General features: G+C 43.0%; 1 protein-coding gene across 2 annotated transcripts in view; it reads right to left on the reverse strand.

Moving 5' to 3' along the window:
* Window positions 1-20290, reverse strand: part of LOC306852451 (voltage-gated delayed rectifier potassium channel KCNH4-like) — a 57206-nt gene extending 36916 nt beyond the window's left edge. Inside the window, exons 1-7 of one of the 2 annotated variants that reach the window (XM_079389302.1) lie at window positions 19754-20290; window positions 15959-16192; window positions 13416-13547; window positions 9695-9825; window positions 5784-6024; window positions 5466-5623; window positions 4964-5171 (exon numbers count right to left, since the gene is read on the reverse strand). In XM_079389302.1, the coding sequence (XP_079245428.1) occupies window positions 4964-5171; window positions 5466-5623; window positions 5784-6024; window positions 9695-9825; window positions 13416-13547; window positions 15959-16192; window positions 19754-19829 (1180 nt within the window). In that variant the 5' untranslated portion in view covers window positions 19830-20290. The remainder of the gene's footprint in view (window positions 1-4963; window positions 5172-5465; window positions 5624-5783; window positions 6025-9694; window positions 9826-13415; window positions 13548-15958; window positions 16193-19753) is intronic. The other variant, XM_079389303.1, reaches the window with a different exon arrangement.
* Between the last annotated feature and the right edge of the window lie 204 nt (window positions 20291-20494).

Consider the following 20494-nt stretch of genomic DNA (forward strand, 5'->3'; position numbering starts at 1 on the left):
ACTGTAACCACGGCACTACCCACTCAGTAAAACTGGATAACACTGGGAAAAAGCGTACCCGTTCCAACTGGAACCGGACGCTGCGGAAGCTCGCCGTTCCCGAAGGAGGTCCGGAGCAACTACGCATATGATCAACCTTTAGGTGCATATGGAAAATTAGAGGAATTTGTACCTCATGGAATTTGGCAGAAGACCTGCCGGGGAAACACGGGCTCTCAGGCTGCACCGTGGATTATACACATATGGGGTCCAATAAGGGCTTTCATATGGAACCCAGCCCTCTACCGGTTCTGATGGATTCAACAAGTGAGGGCCTAGCGTCAGATGCTCCGCCACATCGGACTGCCGAGGGGACGGAGGAACTCGACAGGGTCTACAGTACGGACTCTCTGGAGCAGTTTTAGCAAGCCGACCCGAAACGGAACCTCTCAGGCTTCTACCCGTTTGAGGTGAGAACACAGGAGGAAACCGGTTCCACACAAAGGCTATAGAACCTGAGTGAGCTCTCAACCTGAACGGGCAGGGCACACCCTGTACCTGATAAGCCAGGGTGATGGCGTCCACTATCCAGTGGGCCATCCTCTGCTTGGTGACGGCCTTCCCCTTCTGCCGGCCTCCGTGACAGATAAAGAGCTGGTCTGAGGTCCTGAAGCTTTGTGTCCTGTCAACGTAGCATCTTAGCGCTCGGACGGGACAAAGCAAAGCAAGGGCTGGGTCTGCCTCCTCCGAGGGCAACGCTTGCAGGCTCACCACCTGGTCCCTGAAGGGAGTAGTGGGAACCTTGGGCACGTAGCCAGGCCGGGGCCTCAGGATTACCTGGGAGTCAGCCGGCCCAAACTCTAGGCACGAATCGTCGACCGAAAATGCGTGCAGGTCCCCTACCCTCTTGATGGAGGCCAATGCAAGCAGGAGCAGAGTCTTCATTGAAAGAAACTGCAGCTCAACTGACTGCAAAGGCTCAAATGGGGCCTGCTGTAGTGCTTTGAGCACTAGAGACAGGTCCCAAGAGGGTATAGAGGGGGGCCGTGGAGGATTTAACCTTCTTGCCCCCCTAAGGAACCTGATGACCAAGTCATGCTTACCCACCGACATCCCTTCCACGGGGTCATGGTTGGCAGCAATCGCAGCCACATAGACTTTAAGGGTGGAGGGACAGCCTTCGCTCCAACCCCTGCTGCAAAAAGGAAAGCACAACTCTGATCGGGCACTTTCGGGGGTTTTCTTGGTGAGAAGAACACCACTCGACGAACAGGTTCCATTTCGAGGCGTAGGCCTGTCTCGTGGACGGCGCTCTAGCCGAAGTGATGGTGTCAACTACCCCTTGGGGTAGGTCACCTAGAACCTCCGTGTCCCGTCCAGGGACCAGACATGTAGTTTCCAGAGGTCTGGACGCGGGTGCCATAAGGTGCCCCGTCTCTGAGTCAGTAGATCCTTCCTCAGAGGAATCTGCCAAGGAGGGGCTGTCACGAGGAGCATCAGTTCTGAGAACCAAGTCCAAGTGGGCCAGTACGGCGCCACGAGCAGGACCTGCTCCTCGTCCTCCCTGATCTTGCATATTGTTTGTGCGAGAAGGCTCACTGGGGGAAACGCATACTTGCGAAGGCCCCGCGGCCAGCTGTGTGCCAGTGCATACATGCCGAGTGTTCCCTCGGTCAGGGAGTAAAACATCTGGCAATGAGAGGTTTCTAGAGACGCAAACAGGTCTACCTGAGCGGGTCCGAAATGTCTCCAAATCAGCTGGACCGTCTGGGGATGGAGTCTCCACTCTCCGGGGAGCGCAGCTCGTGACAGCTCGTCGGCTGCCCGGTTGAGCAAGCCCGGAATCTGAATGGCACGAAGCGACCTCAGATGCTTCTGACTCCAGAGGAGTAGGTGGCGGGCGAGTTGCGACATGCGACGGGAGCGCAGACCACCTTGTCGGTTGATGTACGCAAAGGTCGCAGTGTTGTCCGTGCGGACCAGTACGTGTTTGCCTCGTAAACGCCTTCTGTGACGGATCAAGGCCAGACGTACCGCTAGCAACTCTAGGCAATTGATGTGCCAGTACAGTTGGGGGCCCGTCCAAACCCCCGACACATTTTACATTTACATTTATTCATTTAGCTGACGCTTTTATCCAAAGCGACTTACAATTGCTATATATGTCAGAGGTCGCACGCCTCTGGAGCAACTAGGAGGTTAAGTGTCTTGCTCAGGGACACATTGGTGTCTCACAGTGGATTCGAACCCGGGTCTCTCACACCAAAGGCATGTGTCTTATCCACTGCTCCATCACCACCCCTGCAAGCCCATCGAACGTGGCACCCCAGCCGGTGGTGGAGGCATCCGTGAAAATCACAGCATGCCTGGAGACCTGTTGCAGGGGCACTTCCGCCCGCAGAAACGAGAGGTCTGACCACGGGGTGAGGGTTCGGCGGCAGGCCGGTGTGACTTGGACCCGGTGAGTGCCGCGCTGCCACGCCCACCTCGGGACTCGGCCATGGAGCCAGTGTTGAAGCGGTCTCATATGAAGCAGCCCCAGCGGCGTGACCACCCTCGTGCAGGTCTCTCAGTGCCTTAGCCTGATGAACCTGCAACAACGCCATAGCGTGTAAGGAGGAAGCAGCTTCACCACAAGCCGTATACGCACTGCCGGTCAGGGCCGACGAGTGCCTACAGGCCTGGGAGGGGAGCAACGGAACCCCACGCCAAGTGGTAACAGTAGTCGGACACAATTGCATCGCAACCGACCACTCCACCGGCGGGATGCCCGTATACCCCCGCGCTACCCCACCATCAAGGGTGGTGAGGGAGGACGAACCACCAGACCTCCAGAGAGGTCCGACTCACCCTCCGACGCAGCGATTGACATCTGGTCGCCGAGGGGAGCACCAAAGGATACAGCTGGTACTCCATGAGAGGGTCCAGCATGCTCCCTTGGCAGCTCCACAGGCTGCGAAGTGCCGGTGGCAGGAAGAACCCCCCCCTGAGGGGAATTCCTCACTGTCACCGTCAGACCAGTCCGGCCACTGTCAGAGGTAGTGGTCCCCCGGCTGCCGCCAGGAGGAGCCCTAGATCTAGGCAGGGGCACGGGCACTTATAGGAAACGGAGCCTGGTCCGCAACTCCGCGACGGTCATCCTCCCGCAGTGAGAGCATGACTCGTCCACGAAGGCTGCCTCAGCGTGATCAAAGCCCAGATACGAGAGGCAACAATCGTGACCATCGCCCGGCGCCAGGTAACGACCGCATCCAGAAACGCACGGGTGGAAAGGCATCTTGAAAAAGACGCGTCTTTAAAAAGACGTTCCACCCGTGAATGCTCTTTTAGAGAAAAGCACTCTTTTAGTGTGCCGAAGCGCACAGGGGAGATGGCCGCTTGCAACACAATCAGAGGGTAGTGCAATCCGATGTGTGCAACCCACTCGACAGAAGGAGACCACCGCCGCTGACGCGCCGTAACACCAACACACTGACTTGCAGACACCTGTTGAAGAGTTGGTCAGGAGCAGAACGAAGAATGCTTGGCTCCGAAGCGAAAAGCTGAATATGCGCTGCATCCGCTGCCTACTTATACTCACGCTGTGATTAGCGGCAGCTGGATGCAATAATAGCATGCCAATGTGCATTGGCTTGTTTAGATAGTCTCGTAGGGGATTGGTCTCTCTAAGCGAGATCCCAATTCGTCGGTCACCGACGTGACTCGGAGTGACCGACTGATAGGGAACCAAGAAGGCGTAAGTGACATTTCACCAACTTTACAGGAGGGCCAAAACAAAAATTTACCATAGGTTGATCTGACTTTGTGCACTGATTTCAATTGTTCATTATAGAAATTTGTACACTCATGGATAACAGTATACTTTTGCCAATAGAAAGAGCTCATCAAGAGCTTTCATTTGATATATATTGGTGTGCAGCAAACAAAATGCATATTTCCTTTCCATTATAGGCTAATAATAGTAGTAGTGGACTGTAACAAAGTTGCTACTGTAGTAGTACTTTGCAATCTTCCTTTTACTCAAGTAATTTTGAAAATGGATAGACCTTATAATTTTACTGGGGTAATATTTTATTGGGGTATCTGTACTTTTACTCAAGTACTTGATTTGTGGGCCACAACCTGATTATTATAGTGACTATTTGCGTATAACTGTTCAGTAGTAGTTATTTCATAGTTATTTTTCTTAACCTTAACTAGTAGATAATTATAGTAGTTCTTCAGTAGGTATGACAGAATACATTAGTTACTGATTAGCTAGCTGTTACTTAACACAATCATAAAATTGTATTACATACTGATTAGTAAGCACATCTTAGTAGTTAAAGGGGTCCTATTATGCTTTTTCACTTTTTGAATTTTAGTCAGTGTGTAGTGTGTATGTTTGGACATAAAACGATCTACAAAGTTACAAATCTCAAAGTCCACTCCAACATGAGAGCATGTTTTAGTACACCCCCAAAACAAAATCAAGACTTTGTAAAAGAGCATAATAGGACCCCTTTAACAGTAGTGAGTTAAGCGTTAATGAATAATTACCTGTTAGTTCTTCAATAATTCCTTATTAGTTATGCAGTAAGTAAGAAACAGTATTCTAAAGTGTTACCGATTTCTTTACAGAACAAGAAGGACAGCTCTCAACTGTTTGGAATTCACTGCAGCATATGTTACATGCTCCATGTTTCCATTACAGAACTGTATTTCACTTTGAGTTATGTCTGTTAAACAAATGGAACCTTCTAGACAGATCAACATTGAGATCACAAACTAATTTTCTGCTTATGCTTTCTGTACAGCTGTGTGAGGAGTTATTGTTTTTCGCTCGTCTATTTTTGTGATTTGTGAAGCTAGTGAAAGCTGCCCCTAAACAGCATGATCTGGTTCTGTGAGACTTTTCAAGGGAACCTCCCATTTAACTTGTTAAGAACACCAAGCAGCTCTTTTAAAGATTTATTTGACTTATCAGAATGTGTGAATATCTCACCAATGTCCCAGGCTCCATTGGCATTGGTCTCCATCTCTTTGCGCCCGATGATGTACCAGATGCAGGCCATCCAGTGAGCCAGCAGAGCAAACATCGACATGAGCAGCGTTAGTACCATGGCGCTGTACTGCGAGTATCTGTCCAACTTCTGCAGCAGTCTTAACAGACGCAACAATCGCACAGTTTTCAGCAGGTGCACTAGAGATGTCTTGAACAAGCACAAACATGTGTGTGTCAATAGCCTATGTAAATAATAATAATACCTTGTAATCACATAATTTACTTTAATTTTCCAAATAAAAACCTAAAACTAAACTAAAAACATGGGAACCATTCTGTACCATGGCACATATACTGTATGTAGATAATGGTATCATTACATAACTTTTTTGTAAATGACCTCTGGAGATTTCTTTTGAACCATCATACCCTCCCAATCCTACTATTTTTAAATAAGCTATATTATTGGAAAAAAGTTTTTTACATTCACACGTGAACTTACAACAGTAATGTTAAATGCATAGAGCAGGTCAAAGGGCAGTGCGGCCACCAGATCCACAAAGAACCATGTGGTAGCGTAATGTAGACAGATCGAGCGAGGCTCGTACACCACCTGTCCTGATTGACTCACGTAAGTGGTGCGAAAGTTAAGAATGATGTCTGAAAGAGAAGGTAGATCAATGACATTTTCTTGGAAAGCCTCATTTTTTGAGTCTCTTTTTGAAGTATATATACTTATATCACAGGTGGTAACTGAAGTTTTGTGTTTATGTGTAAACCATCAAGGTCACTCGAAGGTTCTTTCATTGAGTAGACTCACCCAGAATAAAGAGCATTTCAACTGCGATGTCGCTAACTATTGTGCTCCTGCCTGCAGTCTCCACATCGCTGTACGCTGTGAAACACACATTGTATGGCACAGTCACAGCAACATAGAATGTAGCCAGTAGAATCATCCAGTCCCACAATGCCTTGGACACACTATAATGCAGCAGGATGAATCGAGACTTCTGGACTGCTGCCACTTTGTACTCAGGCAGTGATGGTTTTTCAAACATGTCCTGAGGGAGAGAGGCACAGATTAAGGAATGAGAGCAAAGAAACTGAGAGATGAGTTCTCTTTTAATATCTCAAATTCTTCAAGGTAGCAAGAAGATTTCTATGATTCTCATATGTTTCTCATGAGGAAAATACTACAGTAACCTCACATGCGTTTGCTCTTCTTAAACATTGACTCGTTAGAATTCATTAAGTATGCATATAATTTAAAATCCAATTTATTCCTGTGATTACAAAGCATAAATGTTCTAAAATAATAATTAAAAAAAAACATCTGACTAGAGCCCTTATAAATGTCCCAGCTCTCATCCCAAATATCATACTGACTCTCTCTTCATATTTTACAACCACTCCCAAAAGTCATATAAAGACAATTTGACAACCCAATAAATTCCTGATAAATAAAGGCAAGTTCTGCCATAAATATCCTGTTCAAAAGTCACAAAAAAATTATTTACTGACATACTGTTTTAGTAAAGTTTCAACAGTAAGTGTCTTTGATTATTGAAAGGAATAGTGAAGCAGAACTGACAGAATAATCTGTTATTATTCAGAAAATAACAGGAAACTAAGTTTCATCTTTATCTGCAAGGACATTGCATGACAGATGATAAATCTTGGTGTTTCTTTAATTTAACATTTACATCACAGAGGTCAGGGCAAGGGTCAAGCTCATGGATTTTGGTCATGATTAGTTTGAGGCAGCAAATCATGTGGTTTCTAATCCTCCATGCACTCATCCGCCACACTCTTCATTAAGATTAAAGAATAGACCCATGATGTCACTGAACACACATCAGAACCTCATGCCTTAAATAGTCTCTATGAAGATATTGTGTTCTGTGATATAGTAAAATGTTGTTTAGGACACTGCTTGAAGTGTATTTATAATTCAATATTTTTATATAATTTAATCTGAGATTAGCCACATCACATAGTACATAAAAAGAGTAGCACCATAACAGATACAGTACTAGTCAGCTAATTTCAATTTAAATAACATTAGCACCAAAAAGCACAGCTGTCCTCCCTTATTCAGTTGCTCTCTCGTAAGCTGTGTTACCCGGTTTGGTTCATTCAATAGTATTTGTGCGCTGCACTTAGCGCTCCCACGAAATTTATATAGAGTGTGACGAAATATGAACACAAGTGGTCAGAGGAGACGGATTCAAAATGAAGTTTTAAACAGGTTCGGGAGGAGCGTAATCCTTCAGGCTAGTCAAACCTATATAAGCAGCAGTCATTGCACCGTCCCAGAAACAATTCTTCCGCCATCCCTCCACCTCCTCCTCTATTTGTGTTATTCTCTCTCTATGTAGATCCTCAATGGGGGTTGGGGTGGGGGGGGGGGTTAAACTCGGGGCTCAAGCCGACCCTCAGGTTCCAGACTGTTGAGGACAGCAAGCCAAGTTTGTTTACCATTAACTATTAGGACTGGATGGGCAGGCGAACTCGTGAAACGCATGTTTACCAGCTGGAAATGCTAAACACTTCTCAGCTGACAGCTTGTGATTGGATCGTCAAAAAAATGCACTTTCATACCCTAGAAACGGAGCTTTTCTCTTGCTAGCTTGCTCACTCGAGTTCCGATTGTATATAATTTGTGTGCATTAGGGGGCCGCTAACTATATGTAGGAGAATCCCGAATGTTATGGGAGTGGTGGGATGTCTGTAATTGTCACATTTTAAATTTCTACAAAGAAAAAATGACTTAGTTGAAGATATTTACAGATTGTTAGTACAGATGGTTAGCTTTTGCGGCTCACAGACAATGACACTAAAGCTTTCAAGAATTTAAGATTTTTTTTTATTCGTTACATACACAATTATACTGAGTATAACCAGCAGTGAAATGTAAGTAAACATCTAGCTTACTTGTAAGTAAACATCTAACCAGCAGTGAAATGTAAGCTTTAAACATCTAGCTAGCTGACATATACTGTATTGGGCTTTGTCAAAATCGCAACAATGACTTGAAAAGCTTGATCTCATCACTAGGAAAGGCTGAATTTTATAATTTTAATGGGCTTTTTGGTAACACTTTATTTTAAGGTGTCCTTGTTACACACGTTACATGTACTTACTATTATAATAACAATAAATTAAGCATTATTACCTGCAAGTAATTAATATTACTCAGTACTTAAATGTATAATTACACTGTAAAAGGGACACCTTAAAATAAAGTGTAACCGGCTTTTTGCCTTTATTTACAGGACAGTAGACCAGAAGGTAGGTGTGGAAGAGTGTAAATGAGATGGGACTGGAACCTGGATCCTCATGATAACATCACTCCAATCACTGGCAGTAGGCTGAGTAAGGACACCCATATGTCCTTTTCCCTGGCCACTTCCTCCAGGTTATTGTGGGATGCCAAGGCATTCCCAAACCAGGAGAAATATTATCCCTCCAGGATGTCCTGGGTCTCCCCTGGGGTCTCTTCCCAGTTGGACGTGCCTGGAACACCTCCACTGGGAGGTGTCCGGGAGTCATCCTAACCAAATGCCTGGACCACCTCAACTGGCTCCTTTCAATGCGGAGGAGCAGTGACTGTACTCCGAGTCTCTCCCGGATATTCAAGCTTTGCCCTCAGCCCAGACACTGTGCGGAGGAAACATGAACTCCTCTGCTTAGGGAAGCATCTCACTCCCTTCCTGCTTGATCTTGATCAGTCTACACTTTTCCAGCTGATAACCATGGCCTCAGGAGCTGACTCTCATTCTCGAAGCTTCACACTTGGCCACAAACCACCCAAGTGAATGCTGAAAGTCACAGCCCAAAGAGATCCTAAAACCATACCCCCCAGCTATTATTTCCAGCTATTACAGTAAATTATGATTTATTAAAAAAATACATAACATTTTCTGGCACAAACATGGTGCTAAGAGAAAAATGTATCGCTTTTTGTGATGGAGCAAGTAAAAATATGTGTAGGACACATTCACTGTAAAAAAAATCCTTATTGTTGAGCCCTGCTTGAGATGCTCTTGTTTGCCTATTTTTCTCTCAGTCTTTTGGAGTGTGATGGAGCGAAGGCAGGTGGCTCTGCTGAGAGTGAAGTTGTGCTGAAAACATGACCATCTGTTCACAGGAGCGAACGGAAATGTGACCTGCCAATCTGGCCTCCTGTTCTGCAGTGGCCATGTGACATGGAGGATTAGACATACTTTATACTTCTGGCCTGCACCTTCCACACTGTTTGAACATTTCTTGAGTCAAAAGGTCACCGGAAAATGGGATCCTGCATAGATCCTGTGCTTTACAGTAGCCATAACTCACAATCTCATGATAAAAAAGAAATGTTAAAGAAATGTTAAAAGGCCATCTATTTGCACAGATTATTTCAGGGGGAAAAAGAAAAGAATGGACAAGTAGAACAAATTGATTAGAACTGAGGTTGTCTGGATATCACACAAGTAAATTAAACTAATTTTGTTGTTTATCTCTTAATGGGAATATGGGAAAGGCTCTCTTGACTGTTGTCAATGCACAAGCCAATTGTGAGCTGTCATCAAAGATAATCTCGTGCAACTTGATTTTTTTTCCATTATTTTAACATCCAATTTACACCCCTAGCATTTGCAATGGCCCTTCCGTGAGAAATTATTACTACAAAACGAGTTTTAATTAACTTTCATAGTTTTAGTGTATGTAATTCATACATTTACTCACCTGGCTTAAGTTGACATCGTTTTTGCTGTCACGGGTAAACTGGCTGGTTACCTGGAAAATCATGGTGTGACCCCTCCTTCTGGCTTTACTGAAATGAGAGTTCCTAGTGGTCCTTTTGTATGGCTTATTATCTGCACAAAATGAAAATAACATTTACAGCCTAGAGAGTTTAAAAATTATAAAAATTTTAAATGGTCTAGGTGTAAGTGTCAGTCCTGTGCCTTGTTTCCCCCTCCTCTCGTGTCCATTTTTGGCCTTCCTGTTCCTGTCCTCGTTCCCTGTCATCATTAGTTAATTTGTTCCCAGTGTCTAGTCTGATCGTCTGTCTCTAATGTCAACCTGTGTGTGACCTTGTCTCCAGCTATCACTGAATTTTGTAAATGAAGGTCTGAATATTAAAGACGTTCCTCGCCTCCTCGTTTCCCTGCTCCTACGTGTGATGTGACAGAAGACTGGACCGAAAACATGACCACGGCTGAAGATAGGCTTTGGTGCCTGCGGCAGGATGGTCGGGAGTTGGTGAGGTATGTAGAGGAATTCCTAGAGCTTTCCAACCAGGTGAGCTGGATTGATGCCTCGCTCGGTGCCTGTTTTCGGTTAGGGTTGGATGAGGATGTCATCAGCTGCGATCTTCCCATGTCCAGTTTTTCCCTGATCGAGCTGATCAATCATGTCCTCAATGTAAGTAACATTAATTAAGTCGAAGAATTTCAGAACGATCTTCATCCAACCCAACCCGAAAACAACCCGGCCTCACCAGCTCACCTCTCGCCAGGACCCTCCACATACCCTACCAAATGTTCCGGCCACCCAACTCTTCCCAGCACCGCCTCTGTCCTCAACCCAGAGCGCCCCCGCGAATCCGCGCTGCCCGAGCGTCCCCAGGGGTCCGCGCTGCCCGAGCGCCCCCAGGAGTCCGCGCTGCCCAAGCGCCCCCAAGTGTCCACGCTGCCTGAGCGCCCCAGAGACTTTGTGCTTTCCGAGTGCCCCAGAGGATCTGCACTGTCCGAGCGCCCCAGTGAATTCACGCTTCCTGAGCGCCTCCTTGAATCCGCGCTGTCAGAGCGCCCAATCCAGTGTTCAAGCCACGGCCAGGAGTGCCGATCCCGAACCCCGAGAATCCAGTTCTCAAGCCACGGCCAGGAGTGCCGATCCCGAACCCCGAGAATCCAGTTCTCAGACCACGGCCAGGAGTGCCAATCCCGAACCCCGAGAATCCAGTTCTCGGACCACGGCCAGGAGTGCCGTTCCCGATCCCCGGGAATCCGTGGTGTCAGAGCGCCGCCAAGTGTCCGCCCCCCCCAGAGCCCGCTCCTCCTGAGCGCCCCCCCAGAGCCCGCTCCTCCTGAGCGCCCCCCCCAGAGCCCGCTCCTCCTGAGCGCCCCCCCCAGAGCCCACTCCTCCTGAGCGCCCCCCAGTGCCCGCTCCGCCTGAGCGTCCTCCAGAGCGTTCCCCAGAGCCCGCTCCTCAAGAGCGCCCCACAGAGCCCGATCCTCCTCAATGGCCCCCAGAGGGGAACTTCCCCAAGAATTTTTTTTGGGGGGGGGCATATAGCCACGACCTGTGTGGCCAGGCCAAGGGCCAAGGCCATGGAGCTCCCTGATCCACCATGGCCGTTCGAGCTCCCTGCTCCACCATGGCCGTCCGACCTTCCAGTCCCGCCATGGCCTCCCGAGTCCCCGGACCCGCCATGGCCTCCCGAGTCTCCTGTCCCGCCATGGCTCCCAGAACGGGTCCCGCTCTGGAGGCCGGTAGCCCTGCCCCCTGGTCCCTGGAGGCCTCCAGAGCGCCCACCCCCCCTCCCCATTGGATGGTATATGGCGTGAGGATACGCCTTCCGGAGGGGGGCGTAATGTCAGTCCTGTGCCTTGTTTCCCCCCCTGTGTCAATTTTTGGCCTTCCTGTTCCTGTCCTCGTTCCCTGCCATTAGTTAATTTGTTCCTAGCCCTGCGTTTAATTGCCCCGCACCTATTTCTGTTCTTCCTTGTTGATTTCCCTGTGTTCATAAGTAGGGCTGGGTATCGAGTTCGATACTTTTTAGGCACCGACCGAATTGCCTCGATACCACCGAGTATCGAAAAACGTCTTGTCGTTCGGTACCAAATTTCGATACCTAAGGGGTTAATCTCATCACCGTCAGTGAGCCAATAATCCTGCAGCACTAGATGTGTTTGACTAGAAGCGGCGCGGCGCTGATAGATCAGTGTTTGACATCCGCGAGAGCGATTATAAAGCGTACGGAGCAGTCTGCTCTCTATATCGCGCAGTTTGTTTACTACACACAGACTGAAGCTCGCGTGACGCTCGCGGTCATTTCAGCATCTGCCGCCTAACTAAATGAGGACATAAACACATGAACAACATCTGCAGAACTGCTGTGAGAGTCAATTAATGAGCATTTTACCGTTTGATTCGAGTAAAACTTGCGTCATATCATATACACACAGAACTGTAAAGGTATTCCCGGAAACCCGTCAAAATAAAAGTTCGGTTTAACTTGGAAGACACTGCAGCAGAAATATATTAATATTGTTCAGCGGACAGTACATACTGCTACTACTAGGCTACTATTAAAATGATTAAAACTTTATTATTATTATTTTTTTTAGAAATTATCACACAACAGTTATTCCATTTTTTTATTTTAATAGTAAACCCCCTTTGTTTGCCAAAATAAATAAACTTTAATTTTCAATAATTTAAAGAAATTAAATTAATGTTTTATGTCTTCATTTGAAAACCAGATACAGAACACAGAATTTCTGAGGAAAAATAAAACCTTTCATAAGGCTATTTTAAGAATACATTTAAATAAACTAAGTTGTTTTTATGCATTCAAATAATTAGACATACTACACCAGAATTTAATAACAATAAAACATATGGTGAAAGAAAATAAAACACCCACTTATGAAAGTGGATGAAGATTTTACATTTCTTGAAGTCTTTAACAACCTAGAAGTGTTGATGTGTTTTAAAATGAACACGCACTAATGTAAACGTAGCCTAACAGATGTGTAAACTGAAAACAATTTGAACTTTATTAAAATTATTTATTTATTGTGTTGGATATATTTTGTTCTTTGTGCAGTGGCTCAGGAGATGAGGCTTTGAGTCTGTATAAATATCAACATTAAAAAAGATTTTTTTGAGATAATGTAATCTTATTAAAACTGGTATCGAAAAAAGTATCGTTCAGGAACCGGTATCGAACTCAAGGTATCGGTATTGGTACCGGTATCGAAAATTTTTGAACGATACCCAGCCCTATTCATAAGCCCTGTGTTTCCCTGCCTCAGTGTCCAGTCTGATCGTCTATCTCAAATGTCAACCTGTGTGTGACCTTGTCTCCAGCTATCACTGAATTTTGTAAATAAAGGTCTGAATATTCAAGACATTCCTCGCCACCTCGTTTCCCTGCTCCTACGGGTGACATCAAAGACTGTTGATTACACTATCCTTTTACGCCATTTGGCATGTGATGTTGGCTCTCATTTCATATTTTTCATCTGGAAGCTCATCTTCCAGTCTTTTAAAAAGTAAGCTAAGGGCTAAATTTAGATCTCACAGAATTTTTATTCTATAGTGCATGTGCCTTCTAGGCTCCAAACATGCTATTTCTTATAAAACGCTGAAAACCAATGCTAAATGATTTTTAGGCTATTTATTTTGCCAAATTTAAAAAGATTAGTGAAACTAATGTTTTCAGTGTTGCCAGTACCATCAGTTCTGCTGCTGTGGTGGCTCTTGTCTTTTGTTTCTGTGATATCCTTGAATGAAAAGAGAAAAAGCACCATCTCCCCTTTCTCATTCTTAATGGGCACGATGTCCAACAGACACCAGAATGAACTTCCTGTGATAACACACCAAACAGAGTTGCAGAATTACACAGACATAAAAAAAAAGTTACTACATAAAAATAGCAACTTACCAACCAATAAAATAGTTTTGCTATGGAAGAGCTACATTAGCAGTAGGCTGGTGATTTTAAAGCAATTAAACTTACAGCTTCACTATTATGTTGACCAGATTTCTAAAATGGAAACTGAGGATATTTTCCTATGGTTTTAAATATCACTAAAATCTCAGTTGATCTTGTTATCTCTAATTTTTTAATTGTTGTGTGTTCCATATCAATATTATATTAAATAAATAATTATAGTTTTATGTAGACTAATTACAATTTTTCTTTACTTATTTAAAGTGTTGTGCTTTTGGAAATTAATTTTTACTACCCTAATTAAATTTTAGGCACAAATAATGTGTTCATTCTATAATTGTTGCAAGTTTTATTGTTTAGTTGATGATGATTATTATTATTATTATTATTTTAATCCATTCATTTTGGGCTGTAATTTCACACAGTTAGCTTCCATTGTTTGCAACGAGCAGGTAATCTATCTGTGAATGTGCGAGAGTTCCAATTACTAAAAAAAACAAAAAAACCCTTCTTTGTTTAGGCCTTGTCTCGTCCAGGTTCTTCATTGCTAAAGTAGCGGCGCTTGACCAAGTATTCAGTATTCAGTATTCAAGTAGTCAGTAGCCTATAACTCACAGCCCCCTCTGTTGATGAAAATAATCACTACATGATTGCTCTGGTATCCAGCAGCCTTGACACTACCAAAAGCACTGAGATTTTTAAACATGTTTTACAATATTGTTATTGCCCACTCTGGGGTCTGGTCAGGATTGAGCTTGACAATGTTTCTCTACTAAGTATGGGAGTTTGATCTTGTTTCACATCAGGATGAAGTCTTTTTTCATGGGTTTTTTACTGAGCGTTTTATTTTGATTGGCAGATCTGTCTGTGTCTGCCTGCCTCTTTGATCTGGGTCTGCGACTGTGCTCAGGTACTCTGGCAATTTAAATTCTCTGATTTAGATTCTGATATCTAGTGTACCTTGGCCGTACAGTTACAGACTGTCCTGTTGTCTCTGTCTGCTGGTAACTCATGTAATTAAAAGTGTTCTATTCTCAAATTTTTGCACTTCGCACATCACTAACAACACTGTACTACTGGTTCTACAAAGGTTGCTGCCAATGAAAGTGAGGATTCCCTCCAGTGATTAGTGAAACACCACCGGTCATGCCATTTCAACATGGCAAAATACACTGAGGGAGCTAACTAAAACGCATAAAAGAAAACTATTATGAGTACAGTTTTCATCTCGTGAGTGTACAAATGTTAGAATATAATTTGCTAACCAATCATGGTTTTGTTACATCGTCTACTACAGGTTAAGGACCTGGAGTTTGTTTAATTACCCAGCTATTGCCATATGCTGTTTTTAATGCTGAAAATTATTCATGCATTTATGACCTCAACACTAGACTATTCTAATGCTTTATTGAGTGGATGTCCTGCAGGCTCTATAAATAAGCTCCAGCTGGTTCAAAATGTAAGGTAAAGTGCTTGCTAGAGCCAAGAAACATCAGCCTTATTTTATTGTCTCTATATTGGCTACCTGTCACTCCTACTATGGCTACCTTATCTATAAATCATAACTTTTACAGTCCAAATGTAATTTAGTAACATAAATTTTCTAAGTTTGACATTACGTTTGACTCTAATGCTGATTGATAGGGGATCAAAGACTTATTTGACTCATTAAAATGCAAATCAATTTATAACTTTTTTTAAATGTATTTTTCTGGATTTTTGTTGTTGTTATTTTCTCTCTCACTGTTAAAATAAATCTACCATTAATTATAGACTGGTCATTTCTTTGTCAGTGGGCAAACATACAAAATCAGCAGGGGATCAAATTTTTTCCCCCACTGTTGTTATCCAGTCTGTAAAGCTGCTATGAAACAATGTGTATTGTGAAAATGCCATACAAATAAACCTTACTTAACATTGCTTAAATGGAAAATGCCTAATGTAATAGCACAGACACTACAGCAAATTTCAGTACAGTGCTTAGCTCAAAGTCACAGCAGTGATATACTGTAGATGAAGTAGGGCAGTGGTTTCCCATTCCAGTCAACCCCCCACCTACCCCCAGGCACTACAAATTTCTATGTCCCTTTTATCTAACACACCTGATTTAGATCATCAGCTTACTAGAAGAGTGCTCTTATTTGTGTCAGATAAAAATTTGCAGAGCAGTGGAGCAATTTTGAGATTTAACAGCCACCAATGTAAGGGAACTCAGTTCTTGGAAATCACACAGTCTACACCAGAATTTTTTGGGGTCCCTGTATTAAATTGGCTGCTGCTTGCAATGCAAGTAATGCACGATAAGAGTCCTACAGTATTATTACCATTCTTCTTGTAGAACTGCACCTCAGCCTGATACTCTTCTTTGTTCTCCAGTGCTTTCTCCACACCCTGAGTAACCTGCTCACTAGTACCCGAGCCATATAGGAAATGACAGTTGCAGTTCTTCTGCATCACCTCTGTTCGTCCGAACCCGGTCAACTCACAGAATCCATCGGAACAGTACACAATGGGATAGCCACGGTGACCTTGAGCATTCCCAAGGAGGAAGTTGCTGTCTGTGGGACAGAAGAGACATCAGGATTATTAATGTTGTGAAGGACATTCTAAAGCTAGTTATGAGTATTGTGTTTTGTGCAGTATTACGCCTGTACTGCCTGTATCTATCTATCTATATAAATCAATCTAATAAAATTGCATCATCAATCACATGGCTCAGATGATTGGTTTCTTTTTGCATCAGCAGCCAATGAGCTTAACACTCAGCATTTTAATACTTGGGTAGTGCTTGCTGTAGCAGTTGCAGCACACTTCAAAAACCCTCCACCTTCCCCAGCTCCACCTGTATAGATCTGCTACAGGGTAATTTCATGTATGTTATACGTGCAGCAACAGTATTTGCTTATATGCTCAAAGCAGCATGTTTGTGGATGGATTAGCAGTAGCAAGTCTCGGCACTTGCTGTACCACATCAGCAGCAGCATCAGCAGATATATTCGTAGTCTCAGCCTCAGACGTCAAGCCCACATTGGTTGACAGTTGGCTGAACATCTGATGCATATCTCACACTAAATTGGAAGCACTTCAGGAGTTTCGAAGTCATCATCGGATTGATTGACCTATACAGGATTTCTGGGAGATGTGTGTCGCATTCTTTAAAGTTCCATCTGGAAACAAAAATGGCGTGATGCCAAACCCCCTCATGGTAGAAGTGAAGTGAAGTGACATTCAGCCAAGTATGGTGACCCATACTCGGAATTCGTGCTCTGCATTTAACCCATCCAACGTGCACACACACAGCAGTGAACACACACACACACCGTGAACACACACCCGGAGCAGTGGGCAGCCATGCTGCGGCGCCCGGGGAGCAGTTTGGGGTTCGGTGCCTTGCTCAAGGGCACCTCAGTCGTGGTATTGAGGGTGGAGAGAGCGCTGTACATTCACTCCCCCCACCTACAATTCCTGCCGGCCCGAGACTCAAACCCGCAACCTTTGGATTACGAGTCCGACTCTCTAACCATTAGGCCACGACTTCCGAAGCCGTTCTGTTTACAACTGTGACAATTAGCGCTTATCAGGATCAACTAAATGCTGGATTTTCAAAAGTATGTAAAATATTTAAAATTTGCAGCATAGAATCTTTAAAATATGTCCAAGAGTTTTACACACCAATCTGTTATTGTGGGAACATTTTCACACTAGAATAGAATAGAATAATAAAATACACTGGAGTAAAATTGTGTGACAGCTAACACTGATCTACATTTTATTGTTTTAGAAAATTGAAGGTTATAAACAATAAAAGTAAAATTATCAGCATTTATCGGTAATCAATCAGAGTAAAGGTTTTTGTGTGTGTGTGTGTGTGTGTGCAAAATAGACACAAGTTCTTTCAGTAAGTCTTCAGTTAGTACCAAAAGCTCAGTTTCACCCTGTTATCATCACTGAAACTACTGCACAGGAAAACTGGTCTCTACGGCAACAAGAGGACAGCTATTTTGGGCCGTGAGTACACTGGTGCCTTGTTACCCAGAAGCATCCAGCATTGCGAGGAAAGATCCTTTATCTCAAGAGGATAAGTTAACATTACTGACATATCACCTGTCTCTAAAGTGTTCATCATAGTTTAAGATGAAATCAAGACCCATTAAGACATCATTAACATTACTTTCCTCATAATGTCAAATTAAAACAGAATGTTAGTTTCAATTCAAGCTTCAGTTAGAAAAACAATCCTTTGGCTGAGAGTGAATGGCAGCCCATAGAACTGTGTGGTAAAAAGTTTGAAATTTGGCACACTCACAGGAAAAGCCTGAACAGTCCTGATAGCCACTTCTCAAACCCTATCTTCTGTATTAAACCCTTCAGTCACATCAACAAGTCAAAGCTTCATTTTTTACTAGCACTTTAATGTCATCACACACACAAAACTTGGTTAGCATCATGGTGATTATGCCCTGAAGTTGTGAGAAATTTAATAATAAAATTAAAAATGTCATTTTTTAATGCTCATAATTGTATTTTATGTGTAATTTTATAATCATGTCTTTAGGCCATAGATTACAATAATATCTTGTAAAATAGCATATTGTTAAATAAGAAGCTGTGTGTGCGCAAAAACTTGCTGTTGTGTGTTTGTGTAAGAGAGATGTTATCTAACACAAGAGATTAAGTTTGTAAACTGTGTGAAGGATTTTCTTCATTACTAGTAAGCAAGCACAGATGGGAGGATTGTATGTTACTTTTTTTCTTTAGATATGTGTATGTGTACCGCTGCCTTTGTTTTGTGTATTAGTATAAATACTGTTAAGAAATTATATTATCACATTATAACATTTCCTGTCATGATGAATTGTATCAAACTGTGTTTTGCTTAATGATTATATTTTAGCATTTTGTGTTGTGAATGTGATGCTAATGTCATTAGACATCGATATTTCAATGGATTATATAAAAATTCAATAATTGGTTTTATTATTATGAATGAGAATTATAAACTGTTAACCAGCCTTTTAACTAGTAGCTTGAGAAGGTTCTTGTAAAGTCAAGGTAAAAGGATTGCATGAACACAAACAGCTTTGTCCCTTGACAATCTCTATTCCCATGACACACACACACACACACACACACACACACACACACACACACTCACTTATCTCAAAGATATCATGCCATGAGAGCAATACAAAACAAGAGATTTATCTCCCATGATAAAACAAGAACACACAAGTGTATGTGGTGTCTGTGCACTACATGTATTAACCTGCAGGACAGATACAGCACATATACAGTATACATTTACTAATTTACAGTAATCAGTATAATGTATAATAGTAGTACAGAAATACAGTACAGATATAGATATTTGTGTCAGACCATTGTTGAATCGTTTATGACATGACTATTTATTATTAGATAATGATTTTCACTTTGAAGCTTAAGGTTTGCCTTCATTTTGCTGTTAAATAAACAGTAAAATCACTAATTGATCCATTCATCCCTAGTATATTTTTAGTAAAAACAAATGTAATCTATATGTAAAAATGTTTGTCGTTTTAACAGAAAATGCTACATTGAAAAAATGCTTTCTGGTTAACTGTAAGTTACTATATCAAATATGGTGAAAGAAAAACATTCAGTTTGGTCAGTTCATGCAAAACCCTGGGACAGAATCCATGGCCTTGGCATTGCTAGCATCATGCTGTTTGAGCTATAGGAAAGCAGAGAATTATTTAAGACTGGAAATTATTTATGAAAGTGCAGAAATATTCAAGTATATACTGTAAATGCAGATGCAAAGTCTCATCATACATACTCAATGTGTGCTTTCGTGCTACTGTGATAGTATCAAACCTCATTTATCCAGATGTGTTGTTATTCAGGTAGCTGCTATACACGGCAATAGTTTAACTGGCATGTTTAGCAAGACTATATGATAGAACAAAAAAGTTTGTTAAATAACCTGTTTGAAATAAGCCATTATTTTTGCATATTCATTTGGTGCTGGTGATGATATAGGCATGAAAATCCTTCAGGGTACCTTTAAAACTACATTTTCATCTTGAGCACTCTCTCTCTTGTGCGGTTGGTGTGTGTGCATTTGTGCCAGTACTTACGAGTGCCATCGAAACGAGTAGCAATGGTGTCCAGGAAAGTGTTCTGGGGTGCCAGCAGCCCCTTCATCACTGGCATGATGCCAGGTTTCCAGAGTCAGCTGATGTTTAGGGGAAAAGCCGGTATGAACCATCAATCCTCATTATATCCCAAATGAAAGGGTGGCCAGGGAAAATGTGAGGTACAGCAGAGAGAACACATCCTAAAAGAATAAACACTTCCTCAAAAGATGACTCCTTGCTGTATACTTCCTCAGGTAGCTTTTGGGAGTCCAGTGGATGCATGACCAAGAAACAAACAAATCTCCTTCATTGTCAGTGCATACATTGAAACCAATTTCCAGTTAATTTCTTCTCTTTTGCCTTTTCTGGTAAGTCTGTCTCAGCTGTGTACACCTGCATGATAGAGAAAAATCCACAAGATGTGCATTTCCAGAACGGCGTGGATTTGTTGTTGTTCTATAGCACACTGTGGCAGAGCGACAGAGACAGTTACATTTGTCTTCACCCCTCCTTCCCTGGCTCTTTCTCTCTTTATCCACACCCACTATTCATTTCCTCCAGTTCTTATCAGCCAATGAGAGCACACACACATTCTTGAAAGAAATCTATCACACATATGCATGTTCACATATACCCACACTCTCAGAAAAAAGGTACAAAAACTGGTCACTGGTCAGAAAAGAATGAGTTACCATTTCTTTTACACTGAGTGCATATGTCATAATTTATTAGATATTAGGC

The sequence above is a fragment of the Barbus barbus genome (assembly GCF_936440315.1).
Source record: "Barbus barbus genome assembly, chromosome: 32".
NCBI lineage: Eukaryota > Metazoa > Chordata > Actinopteri > Cypriniformes > Cyprinidae > Barbus > Barbus barbus.